Genomic DNA, 25,253 nt, shown 5'->3' with positions numbered 1-25,253 from the left:
AAAGGTTCAGTGTAGCTGAAAATGGAATGAGGTGAAAGAGTTGCACATCACATTTGGCTTGACATTTGCTTTAATGGTTTAAAGCCTATTCTAGTATTCCCTAGCAATAACTTGTAGTCATGCTCAGAAAGCTTGTTCCTCTTACTGCAAATATTATTTAAGGGCAAAAGGAAAATCCAGCTGTGCAATTGTTTTAATAAGGTGTATGACGTATGTTTAGCATATCTATCTTGCAGCAAGAAATTAAATATTGGCAGAATGGTCCAGCAGAAGGTCAAGCCAACTACATCTGCCTTTTCCTATTTGGCTTTTGGGTGCATTGCTAAATATGCTAATTAGAATTTAATAATCATTTCGTCCCAATTCAGGATTATTCCCTACAAAGTCTGCAGAATTATTTTCCTTAAGCCTGCAGTGAAGGGCTTCTTGGCTCAAGTGTCTTCATTTATTTTTCGGTATGTGGGTGTGCATGCACGTGTATCTTACAACAAAGATAACATTTCATGCTTAAAACGAGGTGGGCTGTGGTCCATAAAAACTTGTGCCACAATAAACAAATTAGATGCCATGACTCCTTATAGTTCTTGTTTTAAATATCTCGGTCTCTTCGAGCCTTTTTTCATTCACATGCTCAAGTCTTTCCCCTCTGTTTTCTCCAAATAGAAAAACTGTTCAGGTGCCAAACATTCTCCAATACCTATCAAGACAAATGTAATTATTTTTATTTTAAATGAGACTTCAGAATGGTTTATTTTGCCAGCTATAACATGCAGTCCTTACACATTTATATCAGATACTGGGGAACAATCTTATTTAAAACTTTCAGCTAATAACAGATGTTAGGAAGATAACTAGGAAGATTCTCATTTAGGGGATGTAATATGCATCAGAGTTTGGGAAGTTACAGCTACTGCGAGAGGCAAAAAGAAAGAAATAAAGAAAGAAGTTCAAAGCAAGGGCGGGGAGAGAGAGAGTTGGCTAAAGGTGAACAGTCCGTAATCTTCCATCCAACCTACTTAAATTTCAGCAAGTGCTATTCTTAAAGGGAAGCTAACTCATGTGTGAATTCTAAGCAAAATCATTTGGATTCCGTATGTATGGTAGTCCAGGTGCTATTCTATATAAAAGAGTATATGCATACAACTCCTGATAGCTGAATAATATAAATCAAAGAGATTGTACAGTATCTTAAAGAAAAGAAAAAAGGAGATGGTCCTTCAGCTATGAAGAAAGGCAGTGTAGTACAACAGCGTAAATATGAATAGATGTGGAGAGTGCACTACAGCAGTGGACCCTAAATGCATAGAGTTAACGTTTCTCCTACCCAAAACTAAAGCAAGACAAAAACCATGGCCAAGGTAACAGAAAGCTCAGATTGTGCAAACTGACCGTGGGAGCAAGCTCAGATACCACTTTGCAGCCCCCACATTCAGTCCTAATGTTTCCTGATCTCTTTTCTGCAAAGATAATCAAACTCTGTACTAAAAAAGCATTCAGTGTTCTTCTCATGAACAAAACAAATAATAAAAGCATGTATTGATGCCGCATATCCTGATGCAAGGCTATATTTTATTGTATTCCATATCGCTGCTCAGGATGTTGGAACCACAGGCAGGATGTGATTTGCTTATAGTTTAACCACAGGTGAATGTCATGTCAATAAATATAACTCAGCCTGTTTCACTCTTCCTGCATCACCAATTTGTAGCAGGTCAATGCTAGCACAGTAACACAATGGTGAAAGAGGACTCTATTCTTTTATTTCTGGTGCCTCTGCCTCCTGTGTTCTGCCTCACCATTACTCAAATTTCTCTGTTGTAGCAGGTCAAAATGCGGTGTCCAAACACCATCTGACCTGTTTTTAAGGGGTAAATTTCAGCTCTTGCATCCTGAAGATGTGGACAGAGTGCTTGCAACTGTTTGCCCAGCCACATACTCTCTGGGCACTCTTCTCAATCCTGGGGTGGGTCCAGGGTCCAATCTGCCTGCTGCCCTTAAACCTGCATCTACTTCTGAAGCCCACTCTTGACATGGAGGGTTCTTGACAACAACCACTCAGTCACAAATAGCTCCATCCTGGACAAGATGCATCAGTGTGGTGGCTTTGCAGTTACAGGAGCTTAATATTGGTTATCTGGACGTGTTCCAATCTGAGTTCAAGCTGCATTTTGGAACCAGATCAGTCTTGTTTCCGCTGAGGGGTGACCTTTATCAGAAGGAGGAAAGGGAGATTGTGATGCTGTTTCTACTTGATCTCTCAGAGGCTGTTGGTACCAGGAATCATGGCATCCTGCTAGACAGTCTTTGTGAATTAGGGGGATTCCCACTCCTACCTACAGGACTGGTTATAGAGAATGGGGTTGGGTGACATCACCTCAGTCCACCAGCTATTGTAGTGTGGTGTGCTGCAGAGTAACATATTGTCCACAGTGCTATTTAACATCTACATGAAACCGCTGGAAGCAGCTGTTAAATAGCAACGTGTAATTTGTCATTCCCTCATGTGAAATGTAAAAGGTAGAACACCTCAGCTTGCAACCAACTACTCAGTGGATGGTTTCAACACTTTTTTGCTGCTCCATCACACTGTTGTACGCCAGGGATGGGGAACCTCTGGCTTCTCAGATGTTGCTGGAATATAACTCCCATCCTTCCCTGGCCAAGCCAGCTGAGGTTGATAGGAAATGGAGTCCAACAACCTAAGAGTTGGAAAACCAGTGATCCTCTAGCTGTACACTGTCTTGAGTTGCTAGGAGGGAGGGCAAAATATAAATGTAATAAAATAATAATGCTATCAGATACTGTTTAGAAGGGCAAAGTTTCCCTTAGTTTAAGTTTTTATACATATAGGTACAAACATATGACTACCTTTCCCCCCTCAGGAAGATTGTACCATAGGAAAGCCATGTCTCCTACGGAGCTTTACAGTGCAATCCTAAACACATTTACTTAGAAGTAAATTCCACTGTTTTCAGTGGTGCTTACTCCCTAGCAAGTGTATTTAGGATTCAAGCCTTAAGCAATTTAGGAGTGTGACCCTGGGCCTCTTCCAGCACAGCACTTTGCCTCAGAATCAAAAATAGGAGTGCAGCGTCCTTGTTTATTCAAATGTACTTTGTTAGAACTCCCATTTGAGGCTGCAGCAATCCCGCCCACATCCACATTCTCAAGATTACATCAGAACACTGGCAGGAATTCTAAATTCCTGGTGGATGTCAATTACACTCCAGGAAGCCAAGAACATAGGAAGCCACTCACATGCTAAAATGATCGTGATGATTGTAAATGAGATCTTACCTGTCACCATCCTCATATTTATCATCAGATTCAGCAGCAATAGGTAACTGATGTACAGTATGGAAGAAAACATGTACAGTCATGTCTTGAGACAGCATCCTCCTATATAGCCTGCCTTTCCTCCACCACAAATTGCTCAAACCAGCATTCTTGCACTTTGCAAAGGTTCCAAAATCCACAATTGGGCAATATCTTCATTTGGAAAGTCAAAACATTACACGATAGTGAGTGAGCTTTTGATTTCTCCACAATTTTCAACCAGGATAGATATTAGCAGGAGGAAGAAACAGGGTAGGGGAAAACACGATTTGTGTAACACTCTGTAATGTGAAGAGTTCTAGAGAACTCCAAAACTTTATTTCTATTTTGTGTTATTTTTGTTGTTACTATAAAGGTATTAAGCCACCTGTGGATTTTATCATTTTCCTTATAGAGGAAACACCTCATGTTTTATTTGTAATTCTTGGTCACTTTGAGTTCAATTGAAATAAAACTGCCATAAAAATAGATGTAGTGCGCCCTGCTGTTTACTGATACAAATACTAAAATTTAACACTCCTGGTCATTTATTTGGAAATAAATGTTGATTGTAATTGAGCTCAGATCCAGATAAGTAGGTTTGTAATCAGTATGCAAGTCACAATTAAGTCAACAGATTTAAACCAACAGATATGTGTTTTAACACCCCCCATACCTTATGAATTTTATAAACAGTTTCCTGAAATAATTCATTGGCAAAAAATATGCTTAATGCTAGTCTTGAAGATGTGCCATATGTAATAACTGCCTTTTCTATTCTATAAGGCACACATTGGAGCCTACACATTCCTAGGAACAGAGACTATGCATTGCTAAACAAACAAACAAAGTGTCCATTCTCTGGCGGTATTTTGCATGTTTTCTTGCATGTCAGAAAAAAATGCTGAACCCTAAAAACCATCAACAAATAGACGAATCTTCCTCCTTGGTGGTCATGCTCAAGAGTAGAAATAGTTATAATGGCTGCAGACGTTTTTGTTAGGATGGTACTAGGGAAACTTCAAAGTGTGCATCATACTTGTGTTTAACAGGAAACTATTTTTGTTTCAGTAGTACTCTGCAATTGGAAGTAAACCCAGCTGTGTATCAAAACAGCAAAACAAACAACACAGGCCTCTGGTTGGCCACTGTGAGAAGAGGATGCTGGATTAGATGAGTCATTAGCCTGTTCCAGCAAGCTCTTCTTATGTTCTCAACAATGAAGAGAGTTTTTGAGAGAAAAGCACAGCTAGAAGGGCTTAGCTCCTAACATCAATCCTGTGTCTTACCGTATTTTTCGCTCTAGAAGACACACCAGACCACAAGACGCACCTAGTTTTTGGAGGAGGAAACAAGAAAAAAATATATTCTGAATCTCAGAAGCCAGAACAGCAAGAGGGATCGCTGTGCAGTGAAAGCAGCAATCCCTCTTGCTGTTCTGGCTTCTGGGATAGCTGCACAGCCTGTATTCGCTCCATAAGACGCACACACATTTCCCCTTACTTTTTAGGAGGGAAAAAGTGAGTCTTATAGAGCAAAAAATACGGTCAGTCTTTCCTCCTTCCAATGTATTCAGCATTGCCTGAGTCAGACTACGACATTGTCAGATATAGTGGCACCCTAACAGCACAATCCTATGCATGCTTACTCAGAAGGAAGTCTTACAGTGTTCAATGGAAGTTCCTCCCAATTAAGTGTTAATGAGGACTGAGATGCAATCCTAAGCATGTAGCTCACTCAAGCGTTTCAATATGTTCAAAGTGGTTAGAACAGGCAGCTTTGAAGCCAAGACTATCTTTTTTAATGATGAGGGTTGACCTGTATTTTGAACCTCTGTGGATCTCTTCAACTCTAAGGCTGCTTCTGGATGATATCTACTGAACATTCATCCTGATCAGTTTGCAGGGAAGTTGGATGACAGTTGCATCAAAGCAAATGTAAACCCACACTTTCCAGTAAATTTCCCCATCACTTTTTATGTTGCTAAAAGTCAGGTCTTTGGGGAAAGTAGATTTGTTGTGGAAGACTTCCCAGTTTCCAATAATTGTGCAACACGAATTTGCTGGTACTGTCTATGATTAAATCACACAATGATATAACTACAGTGTCCTAAGGATGCATACTGAAGTATACTTTTTAAACATTATTTTAAAACTTTTTTCATTTTTCTTTTTCAACCCAAGAATATGAAAAGTAATTAGACAGAGGCTCATACAATAACGATAAGTATAATTCTACCTATGTTTATTAAACACATAATTTAGGAGGACCATATTTCTTTTTTAGGTGCAGGGAAGGCACGTTGTTTGAAATATAAGATCCCACCCAACTGCATGGGATTGTTCTGCTGGTTCTTCACCTTTCATCAGGCGAATCTTGTGGGTTATCTTTTCAGCAACTGCAAAATCAAATCAAAAACAATTATTTACAGCAACATAAACCTGGTTCTTTAAAATTAACAAAATAGAATAGTGTGTCATATAAATCTCATTAGAGGGATAAACTACACTAGGAGGAAACCCAAGGGACAAGTTAAGAATACCAGAATGTGAATGTGAAGGCGGTGTTGCAAGTATTTGGGATACCTTGTCGACTCTTTAGCCATGCTTTGTAAGAAAAGTCCTGTAAGGCTTCTAAAATCTAACATGCGTTCAGGGTTGCAGAGTCCAGTTTTAGATCGGAGTTAACAGGGTTTTGTTTTTTTGTTAAGCCAAAACTTTCATGACGTTTAAAAAAAAATAAAAAAATAAACTCCAGAATAGTCATACTGAATACGTACAAAGCTAACAGCTTCCCGCGGATTATCTCGGAAAGGTTACTAAACTTTGCTGTCATAGCCACGGGGGTGGCACTATAGCAATTATGCCGGATTAGTTCATCCGAGGGTAGAAGGAAAACGCCACACAATCGCCTCTCTACACACGATAAGCTTTTGTACAGCTCGAGGGGTGTGACGCTCGCGGGCGGCATCCGCGGCGCCGGAGAAAGCCAGGCTGCCCGCGCGGAGGATAAACCCGCCGCCTCCCGCCCTTCGCTCAAGTGACCGTGACAAAAAAGGAGAGAAAAAACCAAACTCCTCGTCACGTATCCGGAGTCCCTGCCTGCCTGCCTCTCCCTCCCACGCCAGCCAGTCACTCCCGACGGGATCACAGCAACCATCGACTGGCCGCGCGCCCGCGATTTCGTCCCTTTACTACCTGGGCTCGCCGCTCATTGGCTGGGCCAGTCCCGCCCTCGGGGATGACGCCACCAGGCCTCGGCTTGACAGGCAGGTACGGCTTGGGGGCCGCCATGTTGGGAGCGGAAGCGGAGTGAGTAGCGGCGGCGGCGGCAGTAGTAGCAGTAGCCCTGCTGGACGTCGGGAGGTTGGCTCTGCCCGGCAGCGGCTTCTTCCGAGCCCAGTTCTCTCCGTCGCCCGCGCGTGGGCAGCTCTGCCTCGTCCTCCGCCCCCGGTGCGGGGGTTGGGAGCGCGAGTGTCCCGGCAGTGCCCTCCCCTTGGCCAGCAGGAGGAGGAGGAGGAATCCTGACCCGGAGCCTGAGCGAGAGACTGTGGGGCAGCGGCGGCTCCAGGTGGGGGGAGCTCGGAAGTTAAAGCGGGAAGATGCCGTTAGCGCAGCTGGCGGACCCCTGGCAGAAAATGGCTGTGGAGAGCGCGGCGGAGAGCAGCAGCAGCAGCGCCGAGGTAAGGCGACCTGAGCGGCCGGCCGGCCGGGGAGCGGGCACAGCACCCCCTGCTGCCGCCGCCGCTGAGCCCCGGAGGGCGAGGACGGGCCCGCCAGGAGGCGGGGGGAGAATTAAAAGCCCGTCCTGGGGAAAGGAGAACGTTTTGTCGCTCTGCTTCCGCCTCGGCTTGGGGACCGGCGGCCGCTTCCTCTTTCTTCCAAGTGCCCCATGCGAGGCAGGGCAGCCCCCTTGCCCGTCTGGGGGCTCTTCGTGGCCCCCTTGGTCGCCTGCTGTGTCGCCCCTCTCCCGCCTCACCCCGTTCGCTCCTTTACTCCAGATTAGCCAAGTCCGCTTCCCTCGCCGCTCTCGGGGGCAGCGAGTCACGAAGGGGCGCGTTTCCGACTCTCACCCTTTTCAGCGACAGGATATTTAAAATCCGTATTAGTAATGGCTTGCTTGGCGGCGGGGGAGAGAGTGGTGTGGGCAACTCTTTTGGCACACAAAACCCCTCTTCCCGTCTTGATCGCCCCGGTTCGGAGAATAAATATCTTTTGGCGGCAGGACGGTTTCTCAAAGCAGTGGCTTTGAGATCTCTGGCGTAATGGAGAGGGCACAGTTTACCTCTGCCTGCCTTTGAAAGAAATTTAGTGGGATCTCCCTGTTGGGGAGGAGGAGGGAGATAAAGTATGTGAGGGGGTGCCTATGCCCTTCTCTTCTCCCCTCTTTACTGAAACAGATCTGTTTTGTGATGGGTTTTTTTCACTTTAGGGAAGAAACATGCTGATCCATACCGCTAATGCTGCTGATGGCTTTCAAGCTAATTTCGAACAGCCTCCTTATTCCATTTGTTTGCAAGGGACGATAGTCAGGGGAAGTGGAGGGGGCGAGACCCCTGACTGCTGGTCAAGGCAAGGCCAGTGGGCTAAGAAAATCAAAAGACGGTGGGAGCAAAAGGACTTTCCCATCTATAGCCAATACTGCTACTGTTCTGAAATTTGCTGGAGGAGGAGTTAAATAGTGTTAAGCTCCGGAATATCTCAGTAGTAATCATCGTTCCTCTCTTCACTTCATAAGGTGCAGCCCGGATACAGCACCTTTATGAAGCCAAGAACATCTGGGTTAGGTGGTTGTGAAGTGGGTTGCTGTCAGATTGTCAGATCTGTGATAGAAACTGAAGGGTTGAATGACTTGGCAGCTTTTGTTCTTTTTGATGGTGTTCGGTTACTTTCCCCGGCTACTGTCTCTTCCTCCCTCCCTTCCCCCTCATTTTGACCGGATGCTCAACTTCCTCCATGTACAGGTCTGTAACCAGGCAGTAGGAACAGTTTCACATGAGAGCAAGTTTTTTCTTTTCTCATTTTTAAAAGGGGAAGTCCTCATATCCTGCTTCCGCTGAAAGCAAGGCACCAATATAGGAACTGGTGGTCATCTGTCTCCATTCCCCCCCCCCCCAAGTTCTCATGATCCAAGAAGCGATGTACTTTATGTAGTTGAAGCAGCATGCTTGTGGTTTGATCAGGTTTAGATAATCTGGCTTAATTAGTTGCTTTCAGGGTATGGTTCTGAGAAAACCTCTCTGCTGTTTCATCAAGTGGTTCCTTTTATTGGTAGTAATAAGGTGTTGTGATAATTTGGCATAATTAAATTACCCTGTTTCTAGTTTTGTTAAATCCCGACCTGAAGTATTTCGTTCTTTTTGATTTAGGCTGATAAGTAGAGCAACAGTATTTGTGTTTATAACACTTTGTTCCATAAAGAGTTTGTTTTTTAAAAAAACATTTGCCTCAGAGGTGTAATAACAATAAAGCACTTTAACTGTATTTCTACGGATGACGTATCATTGCAGCCTATCGAAATATATCAGTTTCCCTATGGAGACAACCAGATAGTACTGTATGTCTAAATATCGTTCCAGGAGCTAAGCATAATGTTTGAAAGACACTTATGATCTGTGTTGTGCTTTTTATGTGCAGCATCTAAGAACATAAAAGCAGCCCCACTGGATCAGACCAAATGTCTGTCCAGGCCAACATTCTTTTCTCACCAGATGCTTATGGAAATCCCAGTGGCAGGACATGAGTACAACAGTATTTTTCTATTCATGATCGTCACTGGCTGGTTTTCAGAGACATACTACTTCTACAGTGAAGATAGAATAAAGTCATTATGGCTAGTAGATGGTCTTACTTTCCATTAATTTGTCTAATTCCCCTTTTAAAGCCTTTAACTATGAACTGTGTGAAGAACAGTTTGCACAATTTTATGCAGTTCTGTCATGTCCGTCCCCCTTATTTATAGCAGGGCAGTCAAACTTGTGGCTCAAGGACTGCATGTGGCCCTTGGTGCCTTTTTTGGTGCCACTCCGCACCCCCAGGCCTCCTTTCCAAAGCATATAAATGCATAGCATAGTAACAACCCCCCCAATAGATTGTTTAATTAGCCAGAGGCATTCCCAGCTATATCAAGGGTAGCCAGCATGGTGCCCTCCAGAAATTACTGGAGTACATCCCTAGCCATTGTCCATGCTAACTGGGGCTGATGGGGGTTGGAGCATGACTACATTAGCCCATGCCATTGGTGCCAGGATGCAGCATGACCACTGACTTCTCCCCAGCACCATCTACCAGCCTCTCTAGATGATGAATGACATTTGCAGTCTTCACACCAGGCAGGCAGATCACAATGTGGTCTGCAGCCTGGTCAGAAACTTAGCTATTTTTGTTTATAATGATAAAATTGCCCACTACCAGGAGTATCTGCTCATCCAGATAATCTTTGCCAGCTCCACATATTCCTGATTGCGACTAGCGTTGGTGTAGGAATGTTATACACTATGGAACCAATGCACTTAAGGGTTTCAAACATAATATGGTATCCTGCTCCATGGAAGAAACTTCTAGGTAGATCCCATGTGGAAGAGTGCATCTTTCAAAAAAGTAATTTTGATGTGAAATAATTAAAAGTGTTTCTTCCCACCCTATTCTTTCAAGACAGTAGTGTGATTTAAATTAATGAATAAATAATATTGCTTGGGAATGCTCATAGTGATAGACCTTGGTAATTAGGAACAATGCTTGTTTAAGACATGATTGTGACCCAAAAGCCTCTGGCTTTCTTTGCATAAAGAATTAAATATAGCCAGTTTCATTTGGTTAAGTGAAATTAATTAATTCTCAAAACTCCAGTCTGAGCTGCAACTAGAGTTGGCTATGAACACGAGAACAGCCCACTGAATCAGGCCAATGACCCATTTGTCCACATCCTGTTCTCTCAGTACCCAACCAGATGTCTGTGGTTTCCACTAACTGATACCCAGAAACATACTATCTCTGACAGCAGAGGAAGAACATAGCCTCTTGTGGGAGTGAAATCCATAGTATAATTATTCATTGAAGGAAGAAGGTACTTTCGTTTGTCTGTGCTGAATCTTCCAACATTCAGCTTCACTGAATATCCCCAAATTCTAGTGTTATGAGAGAAACTTTTTTCTATCCACTTTTTCCATAGCATGCATAGATTTATACACTTTGATCATGCTGCCTCTTACTTGGCTTTTCGCTAAACTAAAAACCACAACCTTTCCACATAAGGAAGTGGCTCCATCCCCCTCCTGATCATTTTGGTCTCATTCCTTGTCAGTCACAGCCAGTTCAGACCCCAGATAGGTGAGGTTAATTTTTTTTTGTCCCAAATGCATGACTCTCATCAAAAATGGATGTTAGGGAAGGGGAAAAAGATTATAACAGTAACTCAAAGCCATTTTGCTTAGTGGAATACAGGACAAAAACACATTGTGTGTAGATGGCTGGCTGGAGAGATGGGGAAAGTGTGCATTACTTTATTTTAAAACCTTCTAATTATATGTTAAGTGTTTTCATCATGTAAGTATTTAATCATGGCTATAGTATTTGCTTATATCAAAATGTTTTAAGAAGGCAAATTGTAGTGTTTAATGGTTTGAAGTGAGAATAAGCCCCTTTCTGAAAAATTGCTTCTTTGCCTTTTATTGAGACTGTCAGTAGGGAAAGCGCTGGTCATATTGATAGAGGGCTGGTGGTATCATAACCTATGCAGACAATTGTCTGCTATCAAATGGGGCTTGGAATCTGTTCTAGGTGCCTTTAAACTGTTCATACTTCTCATCCCTGGCACACTTTCCTATTGTACTGTCATGGGTTGTGGCAAGCTGCTATTCTCACCACCAATATCCTTGCAACAACCTTGTGGAGATAATATGCCCTCCCAGCTGAAGGAAATACGGTAGCAAAGAAGAATGTGTACAGAGCTGTGTTGCAACTTTTAAACTGACATTTTAAACAAACATGTATATGTTCCTGTAAAATGCCGGAAATGTAAACGAACAAGATGCTATATTTGCAGGGTGGCATTGTGAGAGATTTCAGTTTCTTGCTTGAAGGTTATAGAATTGAAAAAACACTAGAATGTGCATTACCAGTTAATCCAATGATTTGCTTATGAATTACCTAAAAAACAGCATTTAAACCTACAAGGAGCAATTGAAAAAATATGTTTATTAATTTTTGAGAACACAGCTGTAAAAAGTAAGATGTACAAACCAGTGAAAGAAAAAATAAAAAAACCATTAACTGTAACCATTGCTGTGCCTGAGTGAAGTACAGAGGTTGTTTACATCATCCTCTTCATTTTCAGTTTTAAGAAATAAATATGGAGCGAAAAATATGGAGCAGTAAGCAGTTTGAAAGAAACAAAAATATAACTTAGGGATTCAGCCCTAAGCATATTCACCTAGGAGTAAGTTCTGTTGAAATTAACATGACTACTTCTGAGTAAATATGAATATAATTAGGCTGAAAATAGAAAAAAAGAAGCCCTTACTAATAGCTGTCTTCAGCGTTTTCCAAAAATATCTGGCTCATTGTAGTGATATATCATTTCTGCAATCTTAACTGCAGTTAGCCAAATGAACCTGTGCGCAAGCCACATTGAAGTGTGAGTATGCTGAGCTCTACTGTTTGGAAGCTTCAGGGAAACTACTGGCTTTGCATTATGTCTGAACCAGCACTCATAGCTTGCTTACCCCCCCCCCCCAAAGCATGATTGGGCAGTGGGCAACCAAGAAAAAAACTTGGCTTCAGAATTGTGGTCTGTTTTGAGAGAAACAACCCACAAGCACTGGCTTGGAGTATTGCTAAGCCTGCCACTCCATGGTTTGTTTCCCTGACAGAGGAAGGGAGGAGCGAAGCAGGAGAGCTCAGTTTGCAAGCACTTTCACGTGGCTCATGCATAGGCTAATTGATTACCTGTAGTTGTGTCTGAACATGATCATTGTAAAGACAGCACAGTGGTACCTTAGGTTACAGACGCTTCAGGTTACAGACTCCGCTAACCCAGAAATAGTACCTCGGGTTAAGAACTTTGCTTCAAGGATGAGAACAGAAATTGTGCTCTGGCGGCGCGGCGGCAGCAGGAGGCCCCATTAGCTAAAGTGGTGCTTCAGGTTAAGAACAGTTTCAGGTTAAGAACGGACCTCCTGAACGAATTAAGTTCTTAACCCGAGGTACCACTGTATTATTTACTGTGATATGTACATTGCTCTTAGTACAAAATTCATAAAAATGCTAAACGATACATAAACCTACAAAATATCATTTTTCCTGTTAATGACCTTTGACCTGCATAGCTTTTACACTCAAATCTTTTACCAGAAAGGTTGCAAGATAAAATAAGTTTGCGATCTTCTTTGTATTGTAACTTGTATTATTTTTCCAATTATTTGAGTGTTTTCATACTGTGCAGTCAGGTATTTGAAATGCCAGATTACACTAGCAACTGTAATACTTGGAATTTTGTGATTTATCTTGCATTGAAACATCTAGACAATATTTTCTAATATGGAAAACCATTGTAAATTGACTTATTTTTAACTTACTTTCTTCTACAACTTAGCCCCACTGCAATCTTTCAGTTGTTACTGATGTAAACATGTGATACATCTATCTGTATCTGTTTTAGAGTAAGACTATATGTGGTGATGAACACACCAGAGGGCTAAACAGTCTTTGGCAATGTGTCATTTTAGTACACTCATCCTGCTGGAGAAAATGACTGGCTATAATGAATCACCTTTCGCGACCAGCCCTTCACTAGTCTGATTTACTAGCCAAATCATAAAACAGATTAGAGATCTGGTACATGCAGCTCATTCTTGCTGGGTGTCCCTTGTGAGCAAGGCAATTATATGCTGCTAAAAGTAATGTAGAATCATATAGAAGTTAGTGCAAATATGTGTTCCACAAGTTTTACTTGGAATACTAATGTTCCTAATGTGATAATGATGCTAAATAATTAAAAGTGTAAGGAATTGTGCTCTAAATTTTCTTCACATCCATTTAAATGTTTTTATATAAAATGAACTCTGGCTGGAGGAAAGCAGTATTTTAGTAGTCCGTAGTGTATTTTGATTTGGATTCACGAGGATGAGTAAGAGCCTGGTGTGTTTCTTTGGGTTACCCAGACAACAGAGTGATAAGAAATTGTTTAAATCTACATCTCTTGGTTTTGCGTCAGGTGGCGAAGGCTGCTTTGCCATCTTTGACACTGAAAGTTGGATAACTGCCTGGTTTAAGTAAGTGGAAATTAGTAAGTAGGGTCTGAAGAAAGAGGAGAGTCATACAGAGGCTTCTGTTTGTTTCTGGGAAGGTGTTGATAAATGCAGTGCTTCTTATCTCTGGCAGTTCCCAGTGCCAAGTCACACTGAAATACACCCATCTTGATATTTTGCTTTAAAGCAGTGTCATCCTAGGAAGTGTTTTAGAGTAACTTCCTTTGAGCAGCCAAGTCTGGATGAGAGGTTGGTAGACAAATGCTGTGCTCCAGCTAACATGGCTGCTGCTTTAGTGCTGCTTAGATCCTTGAGCAGGGGTCAGCAAGGTTTACCTCGCCTGGGCCGGTTCACTCCAGCAGAGATCCCTCCGTGGGGCAGATCGCTTGTGTGAGCGCACCCGCCCGCAATTTCTGGCATCTACGTCTGTGCAAATGTGATTTCCGGCACCACAGACGCGAGTTCCCATGCAGTGCCAGTTTAGTGCAGCGCATGGGGACTCGCCGTGCAGGCGGCTTGGTTCGGGGGCGGCTTGGGGGCTGGTTAAACGACCCCCAGCCCATGGGCCTTAGGTTGCCAACCCCTGCCCTTGAGTGTGCAGGGTGGGGAAACTTGCTCTCAACCTGTTATCCTATTGTACACAAATTATTTACCTATTTTATTTCCTGTATGTTTATACTGATTTTCAGGCAATTATTGTTTCCTAAAGTGATTTTAAAAAGAGAGAGAGAGAGAAGTCTAGGCATCAGTCTTACAAATGACAAATACAAGGTACACAAGGAAAGGAGAATAAAGGGAAAAGATCAGTATTATAAACTGAGATATGAAAGCTAGGAGATAAATGGCACCTTAAACCTAGATTATGGGCGCAACAACAGAATGTCTAGGCAAAGCTGAAAATGAATGAACTGCAGCTAAAATATATCATTTTTCACATTTTCCCCTGGTCATCCCTCTAATATTCTTAAGAGGGTCTCTTCTCCAGCCTTCAGAGAGTAGCTGGAACTGGAGAGGCAGAAAAAGGTCCTCCTTTCCTTCAGCTCTGCAGTTTTAATCTGAAATCTTAGATGCAGTACTGCACCCAGAGCTCAGAAACTGCTCACACTAATGAAATTCCCTATTACAAAATGTGCCTAGCACAATGGGTGTTTTGAATACTGGAAAATATAGAGATATCAGTTCTTTAAGCCGGAACAAAATAGTGAGACTGCTAGAGGGTACTAAAAGGAGCCAGAGGCCCATCTAGTCCAGCAGTCTGTTCTTGCGGTGGTCAACCAGATGCCTATGGGTAGGCCACAAACAGTTTTATCCAGGTTGGACTGGATCGATCTTCTCTGCTGGTGTTCTTTCTTGAATAGCAATTAGTGTATTTTGTTCATTTGGCCGCTGAATGGAGTCGGGGTGTTCTTTCCCCTTGCTTTTGCATTCTCAGGGCAGCAGGCAGTTGTGGCTCAGTGTTCTTTCAAGCAGGGAGTGGGGAAGGCATGCCCCTTGCAGCTGCTGCTTCTCTGGCTGAGAACTAGGGCCAGGTTAGACTTCCGATTGCCTTGATGTTACTCCTGGGAGGCAGGGGAGGCGGTCTCTTAGTGGTCCTGGGTCCTCTGGGCAATGACAAAAGCCAAAGTGTGTTTTCCTTCTACTCTCCAGTCCCAGGGCAACTCATATCTGTGTTTTTAGTACAAGATAGCCAAGAGCCAAGATATGAAATAGATATGCAGTGGGTTGCACAGTAAAACTTGACTGATACTGCTTTAATGGATTTGATTCACACATTGGCCAAAAAAAAAAAAAGTTCTGAAGCAAGTAGCATACATCATTTGATTTTTTTTAAGGTGATATATATGAGAGGAAAAATCTTATGAGGCATTTTATCTTGCATAAGAGGGAAAGTCCCCTTAATATAGTACTTGCTGTCTAAATGGCCACTTTTAAAGTGGTTTATTGATATATCTAATTGATTAAGCATTGCAGTCCTATAATTCTATTCTTTATCTTCACTTCACAGTAATAGAACTTACATATTATTTAAAACACAATAATTTTCAATAGACCTGCATCACCTTTGCCATTGTCAAGGTCCAGTTTAAATGTTTGTTTTGTATGATGGGTTGTTGTCTTCATCTTGCTTTTTGCAGATCTATGGGCTTCTAGTCATAAGTGCTCTAAATAGTTAGTAGCTTAGAATTGTACACCTTATTTTCTTTCTGGAAAGTCCCCCCCCCCCATTCACTGCCCAGCAAGACAGTAGTTGCAACCATATTTTATAGTAATTGATACTGGCAAATAACTTTGAGTTTTAGCCAATGCTAGTCCTACTCAGAGTAGACCAGGGGTCAGCAAACCTTTTTCACCAGGGGGCCAGTCCACTGTCCCTCAGACCTTGTGAGGGGCCGGACTATATTTTGAAATAAAATATGAATGAATTCCTATGCCCCACAAATAACCCAGAGATGCTTTTTAAATAAAAGGACACATTCTACTCATGTAAAAATACGCTGATTCCCGGACCGTCTGAAGGCTGGGTTTAGAAGGCGATTGAACTGGATCCGGCCCCCGGGCCTTAGTTTGCCTACCCATGGAGTAGATTCATTGCTGTTAATAGACATGACAAACTTAGGTTCATTAATTTCAATTGTTATACTTTGGGTAAGACTTAGTTGAATATAACCCATTGTTTTGTTAGTTTTAATAAGATGTAGAGAAATGTTTCTACTTTAGTTGCTTTATGAACCCCCTTTCTTTTTTTGCAGAATGGCCAACAAATCATGGATGAACCTATGGGAGAAGAAGAGATGAATCCACAATCAGTAAGTAAAACCTGAGTGTTGACATGTTGCCTGGACAGTCTCAGCCTATGGTGCTTAGCCAACTAGTATGCATGCACATATTCAGGGCAAAAGCAAAATCAAGCACTAGTTGCAAAGTTCTTACAATGACTGGCTGGAATAGAGAGGAGGAACCAAAAATTGCTGGGGCCTCAGCTGAGCCTATGCTGTCACCTTGCTTCCCTTGTATCCCTGCCCCCAATTGCATCCTGAAAGAATGCCTATGACTATTGCCATATGGCTGTTGAAGGAAAAGAAACGGCTGATGGAGCTGGCATCTCAGCAGAGCTGATGAAGTAGTAGTGACTCCTCTAGTTAGAATGGCTGTATCCATTGACTGCTGCCAAGTTACTTCATTTTTTATATCAGTTTTGTGGTACTTGTATGGAATATAATATGCCTAAATACATGTTTGGCTTGTGGCAATAGAATAAAAAAAAGTATTGCATTAAATTTAAACTTTAAGTTTGGAACATGGTCCTCAGTTCTTCTTCTTGTGAACTATTATCAGATGAAGGTGGTACTTCCCAGGCATTTAACTGTGCAGTGTTATACATCCCTACTCAGAAAAAAAAGAGAGAAGTGTTGCCTTGATATGAGAACTGTAATCTTGTGCTCCTGAGGGAAGTTGTTATCATATGAAATGCAATGGACATTTTTGTTCCACCAACACTATTACTATTCATAAAGATTGATCTTTCAACGGTTTTTTGAGACTTTGCTGCCTCTTTTGCTCCCTTTGTTCTTGTTCTTTTTAGTGCTGCCCTTCTCCTCCCCTTTACTTACTCAGATGTAAGCCACAGTGACTGTGTATCGGGTTGCAGCATAGCTAGTTTGTAAGTCCTGTTTATCTTAGGAGAACTCAACCTTTGTTCCATAACCCATTGAGAAAAATGAATTCTAGATAATTCCCTGACTTCAGGAGTAGAGGAAAAAGAAATTATGGGCAGGATGAATTTATGCCAGAATGTGTTTCTTAAAACCACAATATTATCCAGTAACCTGTACTGTGTTACTGTGGGCCAATGGAACAAGGTTACTTTTTATGTAAGTTCATTCCTTACATAACAGACTTAAAGTTAAGCTGAAGTGTTCTAACTGAAAGTAGGAATCTTCCACGTGTCCTGGTGAACTGTTCACCAACCTAGGGTACTGTTCTAAAGTTGCTCCAGTCCTTCATGAAGAGCAGACCCCAGAAAGTGGTTATAGGAGATTGCTATTTTGATTTGTAGAGGACCACAAGACACCCCCCAACCCTCCAGAGCAGATTTTGAGGGGGGGGGGCTGCATTGGGATGAAAGAAAATTGTTGTGTAAGTGGTTATTGTGTTCTCCCCATGCACAGACAACATTGGATTCAGGCTAAATTATAATAATGTTTTGGTCAAATGCATGATAGCAGGTAAGAAATAAATCAAATAGACATTTCAAATCAGTTAGATATTTCAGTGCCAAGAATTCCAGAAAGTGGTGCCACCACCAAGATGTAATTAAAATGATATAAAAGATAGGGAGGGAGATATTTTGGTCTGTTTTCTTCTGCAGCCCTCCCCACCCCCACCCTACCTCCCATGTTGTCCTAGAACAAATATTGGGAATGTGGGAGGGGAATCACTCGAAATTGTTTAGCTCTCCATTCTATTGATGGATGACTGTGCTGGATCAAAGAGACAAGCACAAAGATAAAATCATACATTCTTTACTGCTGAATCAAAGACATAAACACTTGTCTGAGTTTTCACCATAATTAAAAACAAATAATAATTTTACCTAGAAAATATTAGAATTTTCCCAAACCAGTTGTTTCATACAAGGGTGTTGTTTATAAACCAGATAGATGTGTGAAATCTATTCTCTGACATTCATAAAAGAACTTAACACTTTGCAGATTCTTGACAGAGTTTAGCATGATATGCCAAGAACTTCTTTACATATGTAACATTCTGGGATGGAAAGGGGCCAGAAAATCCATTTAGATCTATTTTCAACTTGAGATGTTATGATAAAGTGAAGGAGAATAGAAAGCAGCACATCTGTCATTAATGGCTACTTAAAGGCCTGTAAAATTTCATGGCTCTGGTTAGAATATTTGTGGGGAGGAGTGCTCCATATTTCTCTCTCTAACTTCTACCCTACTTACTCTGATATACGTTACTTCAGTCCCTATATGCATGTCCATTCAACACCCCCATTACTCAACTCTTCTGTTAAAGAGACTTATAGTGATCAAAGTGGTCAAAAGACATTGTCTTTTTCCAAAAGCAAGAGTCCCAGTTGTTGTGGGGAGGCAATATGCAGTGTTGGCCTATGGTTTTGGAGATTCTGGGCAAGAGAGTCATTTTGGGTCCGTTAAAATTATGAAAGCAAATCAGGCATAAAATTTCTCTTAATTCTTTTTATTCTATCCAAAGGAGCCCTGAGCAACAAGCAACAGGTGATAACAATTCCTTAAAAAACTTACCCTCCCATCCCTACTTTACTCAAACCTCTGCTGTTCTTTGTTTAAAGTAGCCTCTTTTTTTCCTTTCAGTGTTCCTCGCTTCTTGCTTCTTCTACTCTTCAGCAGATTCATGTATGTGAGAGATATACAAAGCCCTCAGATAATCCATAGTAGCTTCACACAGTGTATTTCACTCCTGGTACCATGTATTTACTTCAACATTAATTTTCAGATCTAACGTAATAATTTAGAACATGTTTTATTAACAAGCAAACGCCCTACAGTCATACAAAGTTCCAGATCTAACGTAATAATTTAGAACATGTTTTATTAACAAGCAAACACCCTACAGTCATACAATATACATATAACATTCATCAACTGAATTTAACATTCTCCAACTGAACAAGCTAACTGATAGGCTTGCTCTTAAGAGTCTATTCATTTTAAAGATTCAGTAACATATGCTATCATGGGGTGTGTGCAAAGTGGGGTGCAGATTAGGAGAGAGGATGAGGCATAGAAGTGGGGGTGGCCTATGTGCAAGGGTGAGTTGAAAAAGGTAAGAAGGGGAAGGGGGGAAAGGGGGAAAGAGAGAATCATGGAAATGTAGAGTTGGAAGGGAAGGGACCCCAAGGGTCACCTGGTCTCTAACCCCTTGCAGTGCAGGAATATCAACTAAGCAAAAGGGTTTGCAAATCAATGATGGAAAAGGAGGCATGGGAATGGGGTTGAAAATGAAATCAGGGACATGAAAGGACCTGAAGAATAGGAGGGGATGGTGGCTTTCTAGTTGGATGGAAAGGATATTTAGTAGCAATGTGTGGGGCAAGATAGGTGCAAGAGGCTACCATGGGATGGTTTGTGTGCAAGGGGGGTGGTTGCGCAAAAACGGGGAAGCAGGAGGTATAGGCTTGTGGGTTCAGGTGAAAACAGGTGCGAAGGGGGCTGCAGATTAGAAGAGAGAAGTGGCTTCAGAGATGGAGCTGGGAAAGTGAAAAGTGAGCTCAGTAGTTGCATGGAGTAGGAAGGAGAAGCTCTAGTGGTTATTGTGGAGCGAATGGGAATAGGGCTGGTTAGTGGAGTGAGCAGGGTTGCAGCCCCTAGTATGAGAAATATCCATGCTTGTGATTGGTGCATGTGTGGTACGGTTTGGTACGGGGTAAGAACTCAAGAAAAGCCCAGTTGGATTAGCCCAAAGATCTTCTTTTAAGCATTCTGTTTGCTGCAGTCAGTTGATTTCTTCTGAGAAGCCCATAATAAGTCAGCAAGGCTATACCCCTTACCCCACTATTTGTCCTCAGCATCTGGTGTTCAGAGGTACACAACAACTGTTCCATTTAGCTTTCGTTTTATGTTGGTTCTATTTGTTTAAACATTGTTAGCCACCCTGGACTCCCTTTGGAGGAAGAGTAGGACATAACGACATCTGTTAGCCACATTGTTGTTGTTGTTAACTCTATCCTCCATAAATGTGCTTAATTATTTTAAATCTATCTTAAGCAATGACTTCATCTTGTGGTGGTGAAACACCATAGATTAATAATGTGTTGTATTAAGAACGCCCTTCTTTTATGTCCCCTGAATCTGCTACCAATCAATCTCACTGGATGATGCAGAAGATAGTATTCTAAAGATAGTATTCAGCTAAGTTTTACTCAGAGTAAACCCACTGAAAGTAATGGACCTGAGTCATCTTAATTTCAGTGGGTTTCGTTTGAGTACAGTTTAGTTTAATACCACCCTAACGTGAGGGAGAAAAATTCTGTGCCTACTTTTCCTGCATCATGCATAATTCTATAAAACCTGACTAAAGTGCACCGGACACTTTATTTCTTATTTATTTCATAGAATCTGTAGATTATAAAAAAACCATAAAGTGGTTTACAAAAATGATAAAACAATAAAGATAACACACAAAAAAGTACAACATACAGAATGCTAAAATGGCAATAAAGTAGACTAAAACAAATCTCAGGCAAACTTTCTAAACCTCTGGGTAGGTTTATCTAAATAAGAATGTCTTCAGCACACGCCAAAAAAACACTACAGTGAAGGGGCCTGTGTTATATCAATAGGCAGGGAGTTCCAAAGTGTCGGTGCTGCTGCTGTACTTGTAGGGAAGGTGCTCCAACGCTTTTGTCTTCTTGTTTGACCTCTTCTGTACTTTTCTAGCTCTTTTTGAGATGGGGCTACAAGAACACGACTCTATGTGGCTTTCTAAATTTGGCCGCACAATAGATTTATTTAGGGCACAATCTAATACACATGATCCCTGAGAGTGCTGTATACAGTAATTTATTATCTCTGAAATTATGCAATAATATTTCACTTCCCTGTTGTCATCATGTGTATACTCTGCATCATGCCAGCAAGGAGAATAAAGCCAGCTGCTGAAAGGATAGCAATTACTCAGTTTCACTCTTGTGAAATACAGAAGCAGCAAATACATTTTTCTTCCACACACATAGCTGCTTTCTTCCATGCTCCTTTATTACATCTCCTGTCTTTCCTTTAGTTCAATTTACTTGAATTATTACAGTTCTTCTACTTCTGACTGTTGCTTCTAACACATGGCTCTTTTAATTCTCCTTCCCCGCGCAGCCACGTCTTACGTTCTGTTCAGGATGTGAATGGGGCTCCGGAACGGATCCCATTCGCATCCCAAGGTACCACTGTAATACAATCCTAAAACTCCTTTTATGTATAGGAAAAGCTTTGCCTACTATGTAACAATGAAATGTATAGTGAGTTGTGGCCAGGTTCAAGTCTCCACTCAGCCAGGAGGTTCAATGGAATAAGCAAGGCACAGTGGCTCGGGCTCACCTACCTCTCAGAAAGATTGCAATGATAAAACTGATAATTAAATGCATGTTACCCTGCCTGATCTCTTTGGAAGAATGGTTAGATATAAAAGTGACCAATTGTTGAGAATAAACTATTTGATGTAATTAATTCTTTTCTTTTTACTATTTGTATTAAATAATCCTATAAAATCAATACTGCTTATGGAGGCTAGGAGCAATGCTTTGAGAGAGTTGAGCAGAGACCCATTATGGTTGTGGAATCCCTTCCTCTTCAATGCATGAACCACCAGTCAGTTTGCACATAATACACAATCAGGAAAAGAAGCCCAAGAGACTCACACTTCTGCTTTTCCTGTAAATGTCCATGGTGGGACTTGCAGATACTTGCTGCGGTGACATCCATAAGTCCCCACCCCACCCCTTAGCAAACAACACTAGGAGCAGAAGTGAGTCACTTTTCTCCTGCTTTCTCCCCTTTTTTATAATGTGTGAATTAGCTCTTAGACAAGACAGCTGAAGCTGCGATTTTGAAGAGTGACTAGAGCTGTTCCTGTACCGACTACGTGCTATATTGAGAAACAAGCAAAATGTTGAAGAAACATTTAAAAAGTGGCATACGATAATGACCTAAACTTAGTATTTTTACTAGGTAGCTGAATATGCCAGATGACTATTTTCTGCTTTTTATTTTCTTAATTTGGAAAAAAGAAACTGTTCATAACTAAGCTTCCTTCTGTTATTTTGTATTTCCCTACTCTATAAAAATCTGGCAGTTTGGTATCTTTCATTCCTCAGTTGGTGGTTTTCCCAAACATGAAGAAAACCAAACTTTTGTGGAAATTCTACATTCCTGTTTTTCCTAGTGGTACCAGCAATGGACTTAATGAATATATATTTTTCTTCGTTGGCTTTTATCCATTACAATTGCTTTCATCTGTGAATAGTTAAATACCAGCCTAGGATGAATATTCCAGGCATGAATTCCGAACATAAAAATGAGAGCTTTATTCTTGTTTTCTTTGCAGGAAGAAGGCAATATTAAAGAGATTGCAATAACATATCACGTCAAGGAAGGACATGAAAAAGCAGACCCTTCACAATTTGAACTCCTTAAAGTGCTAGGACAGGGGTCTTTTGGAAAGGTAAGACGGACCTCTGGAATTGATACCAGCTGTCATGGTGCTCAGATGGCTTGCCTGAGCCAGCACTAACCAGAATTCCTAAAATAGATGCTCTGTTTCTGTAATACCACCTCTTGAATCTTTTGTTCTAATCTCCTTAATTGTCTCCTAGTTTGCTGCCCTAGCTCGCATTCATATATGCAGGAATACTTATTGTCATATTTTTTCAGTGAACAGTATAAATTAAACATATTTTTCACTAGATCACCTTAATATTTATGCTGTGGAGGGATATTCAGTTTTAGTCATTCTCAGAGTAAACCCACTGAAATAATTCTGGTTGGTCTACTCTGAATATCACTAGAATCCAGTCTCACCCTATATCTTTTCAAGGATGAATTAAAGCATGCATATATTTTGTATCTAGTTCATATTTTGAAAGAGTCTTCAATGTGTCAGTGATGAAAACCTATATATTCTTGACCTATGTCCATCAGCATTAAAGCAACTAAAAGCATTGGTCTCTGAGCAAAATGAAATTTGTTTTAGTTGCCTATTTTAATACTTCGACACAATTGGAAGGAAACTTGCATCTCTTGAACTAAGGCATATTTCTAGGATTGCCATGGTAGTATGTGGTGTTGATTTTCTTTTTCAGAGTTAGACACTTGACATAAATTTTCCCCTCAGCTGTGGAAATATTCTACTGAGCTTTGTGTAGTATAAAAGTATTGTAGGGTTTGAAGGGACCCCAAGGGTCATCTAGTCCAGCCCCTTGAAACTGCAGGAACGTGCAGGTAGCCCATATGGTATCGAACCTATGACCTTGGCATTATCTGCACCACACTCTAACCAGCTGAGCTAACTACCACTCACAGAATTCTTTGTCCAAAGATGACTACAGTGGTACCTCTGGTTAAGAACTTAATTTGTTCCGGTGGTCTGTTCTTAACCTGAAACTGCTCTTAACCTGAAGCACCACTTTAGCTAATGGGGCCTCCCACTGCCACTGCACTGCCGGCATGCAATTTCTGTTCTCATCCTGGGCAAAGTTCTTAATCCGAGGTACTATTTCTGGGTTAGCGGTGTCTGTAAGCTGAAGCGTCTGTAACCCGAGGTACCACTGTATTTTACAACAACACATTTTCTTCATTCAACATTTAAATGCCAAAAAGGTCTGAGTGGCCATCTTTAAATAAACTCCTCTTAACTAAGGGCTCAATCTAAGTCCCTGACCTGCCACGGGGGCGGGGGGTGAGCTGGGCAGAGATTCTCCCTCAGCCCACAACACCTTCACTGATGCTGGGCTCCCTGTTCACCCCCAACAAACTTCTGACTTGCTGTAACCTGTGAGATGTCTGTAAGTGGAGTGTTCCAGGGAGGGCAAGTGGCTGAACTGATCAGGGATTCCCTGGATCCTGAGCCATCTCCACTGCCATCACTTGATGATATCTAGCCAGACGGCTGTGCTTTTGCCCTGACCAGCATGAGCAATGAGGCTGCAGATGTAGCAGTGACTCTGCATCTCTCCGGCCAGGGTTTGGCTTGCTCTGTTATTCACTGCTGTTCCCCTTTCAAGGAATTTGGTTTGATAAAAGACTATTCAATCTTATTTATGACATTGGCATCCAATTTCCTCTGTTCCTTGCACTTGGTTTCTGTAAGTTACTGGTAGGAAATGTACACTCCTTCTAGTCTAGTAGCCTTGCTGTAACAATACTTAGTGAGTTAGGAATATGAAATTATACTGAAAGTGCACCTGTTTTGATATAATTGGGGCCAGAGTCTTATTCACAGCTTTTTAAAAGTATGTAGAGAAGTGGAATAATGCCTACCTTGCCGTTTGCATTCATTTAACAAAGGTATATTGTGTAGCATAGATGCTCTCAAAATCAGGGATAAAGATTAGAGATATTACATATTGGGACTCAAGATATGACAGGCGTTCACGCATGCAAGCATGCATGGGTATGTGAGATTGATGTTTCTGTATGTGCACAAATACGTTCTTACCCTGGGTCTGTTCAGTGTGTGTTGGATCATTGTAATAGAATTGTTTCATGTGTTTAATACAGGTATTCCTTGTAAAAAAAATCTCAGGATCAGATGCAAGACAGCTGTATGCAATGAAGGTGCTAAAAAAAGCAACACTCAAGGGTAAATGACATTATTTCTTTAAATATAATTGTTTTAAGAATATATTGAAACATTGTTGCAAGAGACTGACAGTGCAATGAGATGTGGTGGAGGAGCTGATAGTAAAAGGAAGGTGCTAGAAAAATCATTTTGTCTGTCTGAATCTGGCAGTTGTGCGATGAAGGACTGCAGGAACTAAGAATTCAAACAATTGCATTTTCTGGTGTTGACAGAATTCATATATTCAGGGCAATACAATCCAACTGGAATATATATATATATATATATATATATATATATATATATATCCCCATCAAGAATGTGATTTTGAAAAGTAGTATATGTGAAAAAGTTGGAACCCATT

At 41.4% G+C, this 25,253-nt stretch overlaps 1 protein-coding gene and 3 long non-coding RNA genes across 5 annotated transcripts in view; 2 read left to right on the top strand and 2 right to left on the bottom strand.

The window, feature by feature from the left end:
- Positions 1-1,202, top strand: part of LOC310842540 — a 66,502-nt gene extending 65,300 nt beyond the window's left edge. Inside the window, exon 5 of the long non-coding RNA XR_014563175.1 lies at positions 664-1,202. This is a non-coding gene — a long non-coding RNA (uncharacterized lncRNA). The remainder of the gene's footprint in view (positions 1-663) is intronic.
- A 4,336-nt stretch (positions 1,203-5,538) lies between these two features.
- Positions 5,539-6,650, bottom strand: LOC310842529. Its single transcript, XR_014563151.1, has 2 exons — positions 6,513-6,650; positions 5,539-5,713 (listed from the first exon to the last, which is right to left on the bottom strand). It is a non-coding gene; the product is annotated as an uncharacterized lncRNA (long non-coding RNA).
- RPS6KA3 (ribosomal protein S6 kinase A3) overlaps positions 6,607-25,253 on the top strand; it is a 43,523-nt gene continuing 24,876 nt past the window's right edge. For both annotated transcript variants that reach the window (XM_083734296.1, XM_083734295.1), the window contains exons 1-4: positions 6,607-6,997; positions 16,312-16,368; positions 22,658-22,774; positions 24,829-24,910. In XM_083734296.1, coding sequence (XP_083590422.1) covers positions 6,917-6,997; positions 16,312-16,368; positions 22,658-22,774; positions 24,829-24,910 — 337 coding nt within the window. In that variant the 5' untranslated portion in view covers positions 6,607-6,916. The remainder of the gene's footprint in view (positions 6,998-16,311; positions 16,369-22,657; positions 22,775-24,828; positions 24,911-25,253) is intronic.
- Positions 12,986-20,753, bottom strand: LOC310842598. The gene is made up of 3 exons (XR_014563258.1): positions 19,171-20,753; positions 16,446-19,103; positions 12,986-16,413 (listed from the first exon to the last, which is right to left on the bottom strand). It is a non-coding gene; the product is annotated as an uncharacterized lncRNA (long non-coding RNA).

The sequence above is a fragment of the Podarcis gaigeae genome (genome assembly GCF_964106915.1).
Source record: "Podarcis gaigeae genome assembly, chromosome: 4".
Classification (NCBI taxonomy): domain Eukaryota; kingdom Metazoa; phylum Chordata; class Lepidosauria; order Squamata; family Lacertidae; genus Podarcis; species Podarcis gaigeae.
Note: the sequence above shows the minus strand (reverse complement) of the source record. Positions and strands in the feature narration are given on the sequence as shown.